Source organism: Arachis hypogaea, chromosome 9 (assembly GCF_003086295.3).
Source record: "Arachis hypogaea cultivar Tifrunner chromosome 9, arahy.Tifrunner.gnm2.J5K5, whole genome shotgun sequence".
Lineage (NCBI taxonomy): Eukaryota > Viridiplantae > Streptophyta > Magnoliopsida > Fabales > Fabaceae > Arachis > Arachis hypogaea.
In genome coordinates this window covers 73,433,972-73,440,190 of record NC_092044.1, presented here as the reverse complement: position 1 = coordinate 73,440,190, position 6,219 = coordinate 73,433,972, and the positions used below count along the sequence as shown (strand labels likewise).

The 6,219-nt window shown below is 35.7% G+C and overlaps 2 protein-coding genes across 11 annotated transcripts; one reads left to right on the top strand and one right to left on the bottom strand.

Moving 5' to 3' along the window:
• On the top strand, window positions 1-4,229 carry LOC112711045 (metal-nicotianamine transporter YSL1). 8 transcript variants are annotated; one of them, XM_025763585.3, is made up of 7 exons: window positions 1-596; window positions 747-1,174; window positions 1,518-1,690; window positions 2,017-2,111; window positions 2,341-2,475; window positions 2,571-2,884; window positions 2,999-4,229. In XM_025763585.3, the coding sequence occupies exons 2-7, from the start codon at window positions 784-786 to the stop codon at window positions 3,928-3,930; spliced, it is 2,040 nt and encodes a 679-aa protein (XP_025619370.1). In that variant the 5' UTR covers window positions 1-596; window positions 747-783; the 3' UTR covers window positions 3,931-4,229. The 8 variants fall into 8 exon arrangements, with proteins under 8 accessions (XP_025619370.1, XP_025619373.1, XP_025619371.1 ...); XM_025763588.3 differs by having other exon boundaries at window positions 12-603; window positions 763-1,174; XM_025763586.3 differs by having other exon boundaries at window positions 15-603.
• Window positions 4,179-5,374, bottom strand: LOC112711046 (uncharacterized). Of its 3 annotated transcripts, none has more exons than XM_029289100.2 (4): window positions 5,228-5,374; window positions 5,073-5,094; window positions 4,776-4,970; window positions 4,179-4,471 (listed from the first exon to the last, which is right to left on the bottom strand). In XM_029289100.2, exons 1-4 carry the CDS (start codon window positions 5,298-5,300, stop codon window positions 4,456-4,458), a joined length of 306 nt encoding a protein of 101 aa, XP_029144933.1. In that variant the 5' UTR covers window positions 5,301-5,374; the 3' UTR covers window positions 4,179-4,455. The 3 variants fall into 3 exon arrangements, with proteins under 3 accessions (XP_029144933.1, XP_025619376.1, XP_072059124.1); XM_025763591.1 differs by having other exon boundaries at window positions 4,776-4,992; window positions 5,228-5,373; XM_072203023.1 differs by having other exon boundaries at window positions 4,776-4,992; window positions 5,073-5,112; window positions 5,228-5,372.
• Between the last annotated feature and the right edge of the window lie 845 nt (window positions 5,375-6,219).

The window sequence follows — 6,219 nt, the reverse complement described above, 5'->3', positions numbered from 1 at the left end:
ATATATATATATATATACAAAAAAATTAAAACAAGTTTAATTGGCGTATGCTAGAGTGAAGAGATGAAGATTCTCTTCGATAGATAGTTCGATATCTATCTAAAAAAATGTGATTAAAAAATCAATTTTAAAAATAATGACGCTCAAAGAAGCACATATACCCATCTTCATTCTTTTCACACAAAAACTCTTTTGTCATAAAATTGTCCTTGTTAGAATGGACAAAATACAAAGACAATATTAAGTCTTTATTCATTTTTTCACTTTTTCTATTTGAGTTAACAAAAATTAGAAAAAAATTGTCTCTATAAATTGCTATATCTATCTTATTCTTTAAATAAGTTTATATTTCTCGATATCTGCAGATTTCTTTCTGCAGAACAAAGGCCAATAATCAGCATTATTATATTGTGCTACAGCTAGTCATAGAAAGTTACCGCGTGTCCTATTACTTAGTTAACAAAGCTCTATATATGTACAAACACCACACAAAATCCACGCAGTAGCTGTGCCTCTTCAGATAAAAATCATCTTATTAGTTCTTTAATGGTGTATTCAGAAAGCAAGGCTAATAGAGAACCAACAAAATCATCAGGGTAAGATGTAAGCTACTACACTATTCTATTCCGTTGTTTTTCAGTACTTTCTCTATGGCATTACGCCAACAACACAACAATAATATATTAAAAATAAAATAAAATCTATGGACCTATTGTATTTCACTAACCTGAGTTTACCTCTGATAGTTGAAGTTTGTACTAGGCCATATAGCTAGGACTAGAGATGATGTTTTCCCCATCAAGTGCAACGAAAATGGAAGAAGGAGAAGAGAACAAACTCGAAATCGCGAGGGACCGTGACTTGGAGGACCAGCTTCAGCTGCAAGGTGGTGCTGAGTTGCAGCCTCAGAAATGGAGTGATCAGATAACACTGAGAGGGTTGCTTGTGAGCATGATGATTGGAATAATGTACAGCATAATAGTCATGAAGCTCAACCTCACAACTGGCATGGTTCCCAACCTGAATGTCTCTGCTGCACTCCTTGCTTTTGTGTTTGTCCGGAGCTGGACGAAGGTTCTCCAAAAGGCTGGCTTTGTGTCGAAGCCCTTCAGCCGCCAAGAGAACACCATCATACAGACTTGTGCTGTTGCATGCTATAGCATTGCTATTGGAGGTAAGAGCCTACTATTCATTTTGGAATCTATCTATATCCATGTCACAAAGGTTTGACAATTTTATACGTCAATAGCCTAAAACAACCTTATTCTTTTTCTGGGTTTGGAACCAACTATGCATATAAAAAACTCCTCCATATTATTTAATGAATTTCCTCTGCTTATGTAATTTCTAGTCAAAACTCTACCTATGTTAAACTTTTGTGCAAAGCTTCACATCACAAGATGAAAGAAGAGGGTTGTGTTAGGTTTTTAACCGCCAACTTAAAAAGCTTCATCAAATTTTTATGATTATATAATTTCCTGTCAAAATTTTGATTTATGTATGTGTGTATGTTGCAGGAGGATTTGCTTCTTATCTACTGGGATTAAACAGGAAGACTTATGAGTTGTCTGGGGTGGGAACTCCGGGTAACAGTCCAGGTGCCATTAAAGAACCTGGATTTGGTTGGATGACTGGCTTCCTTTTTGTGGTTTGCTTTGTTGGCCTTTTTGTCTTGATCCCACTCAGAAAGGTATGAGTGAGTTATGCAATACCATATTTTATATAATATTGCATCCTTTCAACATTCAAATTCTCCTTATCTTATCTATTTATATACTTCATTTTGGATTACTTGCACATCATTCAAATTTCAAGACTTCTTAACGGCATGGTTGAGTATTATGAATTATGAATTTAATACATTTTATGGTTTATATACTGTCCCTCTCTATTCATATATATATGGCTAACTGGTCTAGTAGGCGGAAGTTTAGTTATATTTAAAACTCATCCAAGCCATCAAGAGACAGATGAAAAATTACTCGGGCTTACTGCAATTTTTCCCCTTTGATGCAGATAATGATAGTTGATCTTCAATTAACATATCCAAGTGGCTTAGCAACAGCTGTTCTAATCAATGGTTTTCATACCCAGGGTGACAAAATGGCCAAGTATGGAACACATATCTGGAATTTAGTATTACTTCTTTCTAATAATAACTGATGGGGTGAGAAAATTAGTACATCAAAATCTCTGGTAAATCTAGACATAATTTGTATACAGATACATTAATTTCTGGGTGTACTAATTTTCTCACTTTTTCAGTTATTAAATAAACGGAGAGTAATAAATTGTGAAAAAATCTAAGGCAATGATTTGATTCTTATTGTAACATTGCAGGAAGCAAGTGAGGGGGTTCATGAAATATTTTTCCATCAGTTTCTTATGGGGTTTATTTAAGTGGTTCTTCTCAGGGATAAGAGACTGTGGATTTGAACAGTTCCCTACCTTTGGATTGCAAGCTTGGAAGCAAACGTAGGATTTGTCATCAAACATGTACCAATTTCTTTGGAATGAAACATTCCACTTCCACTCAAGATGTTACTAATCTTATCGTTTTGACTTTGCAGATTCTACTTTGATTTCAGCATGACTTATGTGGGAGCAGGAATGATTTGTTCTCACCTCGTCAATGTGTCTTTGCTCCTTGGAGCTGTGCTCTCATATGGGGTCATGTACCCTTTAGTTGATAAGCTTAAAGGACAATGGTACCCTGATAATCTAGAAGAAACCAACATGAAGGGCTTATATGGCTATAAGGTTTTTCTGTCAATTGCTCTAATCCTGGGTGATGGCATATACAACTTCACCAAGATTTTAGTTGCCACAGTTAATGGCATAATTGACAAGATGAAGCACTATAAAGATCGGAACCAAAAGAACGGTGAGTGTCAAACTAATCCGTTTTCACCTATATGCTTGCCCTCCTCTTTTTCCTCATATAACATCTAAAGACTAAGATATGATATCTAATGTTGAGGTCTTTTTCTCACTGCAGCAGTAGCAGCTGAGCAGCAAGGGTATCCAAATGGAAACATTAAACAGACTGAGTTGTTCCTCAAGGAGAACATTCCCATGTGGATTGGAATAGTTGGATACCTTGTTTTCACAGTCATTTCAACAGTTTTGATCCCGCTTATGTTTCCCCAGCTCAAATGGTACTTTGTCGTGGTTGCTTACATTTTTGCTCCAGCTCTTGCCTTCTGTAATGCTTTGGGAGCTGGTCTCACAGACATAAACATGGCGTATAACTATGGCAAAGTTGCACTCTTTGTGATGGCAGCTTTGAGCGGGAAAGAAAATGGTGTTGTGGCGGGACTGGTGGGTTGTGGTGTCATTAAATCAGTGGTTTCAGTTTCTTGCATTCTGATGCAAGATTTCAAAACTGCTCATTACACCTTAACCTCTCCCAGAGCAATGTTCATGTGCCAAGTAATTGGCATTGCAATGGGATGTGTAACAGCTCCTCTGAGCTTCTTCTTGTACTACAAGGCATTCAATGTGGGAGACCCTAATGGAGAATTCAAGGCTCCTTATGCACTGATATACAGAAACATGGCAGTTATAGGTGTTGAAGGCTTCTCAGCATTGCCTCATCATTGCTTGCAGCTTTGCTATGCATTCTTCGCTTTTGCTGTGGCAGTAAACGTGGTGAGGGATCACTCGCCTAAAAAGATAGCAAAATGGATGCCGTTACCAATGGTAATGGCAGTGCCATTCCTAGTTGGGGCATACTTTGCAATTGACATGTTCATGGGAACTGTGATTGTGTTCTTGTGGCACAAGATTAACGACAAGAAGGCAAAGTTGATGGTTCCGGCAGCTGCTTCTGGACTAATTTGTGGGGAGGGACTTTGGACTCTTCCTGCTGCCATTCTTGCTCTTGCAAGGATCAATCCTCCAATTTGCATGAAATTTGTCCCTTCCTAGAACTCAATCAATATCAAGCAATGAATACATATATCACTCAGGCTTTCTAGTGCCATAGGAATTAGATAGCAGTTTCCAATGCACACCAAACATAGGATGCAACACATTTGGGTCAGCTATTACGGTTGGCATCAGGACACTGTGTAATACACAATTCTGTGAATTCAATGACAAAAATAAGGCCTGTATTCTTGCACCCATCTCTTGCAAGTGCATCCCAACACCCCAACCAAAAATGTAAACAAGTATCAGCAAGAAAATATTGAAATAATGAGATAGATACTTAGATCAAAACAAAACTCTTGTCCATGAGGCACACATACATCTTGACAATTTAACTAATCTAAAAATGAGATGTTCCTTGCTTGCCCCACAATAAATTTTCTTACCCTAAAAATAAAGAAAGCAAGGGCTATGTATATATGTATGTATGATGTATCTATATTTTGGAAAGCAAGAGAGCGAGCTCCTCATCGGAGACATTCAATTCGACATAAACTCCCAATGACGCAGCAAGTCTTGCAGCTATTTGATGCTTACACTGAGGACACATACATTGAAACACATACTCTATTAGAGAATATTAGAATATTAGAAGCTTATAAGTATTTATTCTCTGTGGTTGGTTGTTAGTAGATAGTAGCTTAAGTATTGAGCTTAGCATTTATAATAGTAGTCAATAATCACATCTATAAATACTTTGAATCTTGTATCCTACACAATTCCAAAACACAATTCTAATACACAAACCTCTTCTCTACTGCTCTCTCTTACCTATCCTAACATACTCCAAGAAGAATAAGAAGCAATGGAATTAAAAAGAAGCGGGAAATGAAAATGCTTACAGAGAGTTGTTGGCGTCTGTTGAGAACATCGTAGAAGAAAGAATAGCAGGCGCAGAAATGATGAGGAAAACAGAGATAGTGATCTTTCTTCCTTGGGGATTCCCCTGTAACCTGAAAGACGAACCTCCCACTTGGATTCCCAGATATCCTGCTAACGCCTCTTTGATCCACGATTCTTGCGGCTCCCTCCATGTTCTTCCCAAATATAAAATGCAATCTGTGAGTATGAGGGTTTCGCAATCTTTTCAAACACAACACTTAATTGACAAGAGAAATTGAATGAATTCAATTACTTACGTCCAAAGTTGGTCATCGCTCACTGTATTCCAAAGTTCAACTTCCAATCATTAATCAAACGAACGCAATGTCAATTCATGAGAGAGAGAGAGAGAGAGAGAGAGAGAGAGAGAGAGAGAGAGAGAGAGAGAGAGAGAGAGAAGGAAGCGGTTAACCTGTGCGTGTAGACTCGATTTCCTTCCACACAGTCTCTGCTACCAAACTACTTGCACTCCCACTTTCACTCATTCCAACTTCCAACTCCAACCAAAGAACACAAATGAAACAGCAAAAAGTTAATCCCAAGGTTAACGTTCAGTTACCAATATAAGTATGGTCCTCGGGCACTGAGGAAACTTTCAGAAGTCAAAGTTTGTTAGGCCTAGTTTGACTAAAGCCAGTTTGGGTAAATAACTTAAATAAATTCTTTTAAAAAAAGAATTTAAAGTATAAAAATTTTTATTAGTAGTAGTTTATAAATAAGTTATTTTATATTTAAATTTTTAATTATAAAAGTACTTATTTTAAAGTTATAGACTCAAAAAATAATATTTTTTACAGAAGAGAATGAATATTAAAATAACGATGATAATAAATACTTTCTAATATTAAATATTGATTTTACATAACCTAGTCACTAATATTGTATATGATATGGTAGGTGAAAATAAAAAATAAATATAAAATGTGTGTCAATGTATATTTTGTTGCTGTTTTTATTTTTTTACTCCTATTAGAACTCCCTTTTCCTTTATTGAGGTCAAAAATTTGCTATAATTAACTATGAAAATAATAGCAAGTTATAAAATCACATGTAAAAAAAATAAAATTAAAACTAAAATTTCATATTACAGTTAAATACAAATTTAATAATAAAAAATATAGTGATAAAATGATAAAAAAAATTTATTTAGAAGGAATATATGCAATAGGTTGTTCAGATGCAATATTGCCTGAAAATGAAAATGGTGGTGGAGGATCAATACTTCCATCGGATGAATCATTACGTGAAAATGGTGAGGTTTGGAACATTGCGTAAGAATGATGGTGGAAGGCAAGTACTTTTAGCAGATCTTGCTTGAAAATGGTGGTGAAGGGTCAGTATTTTTCATATAGTCAAGAAGGAAAATAAATTTTTTTGGTTTGAAATTAAAAATTTTTTAAGAAA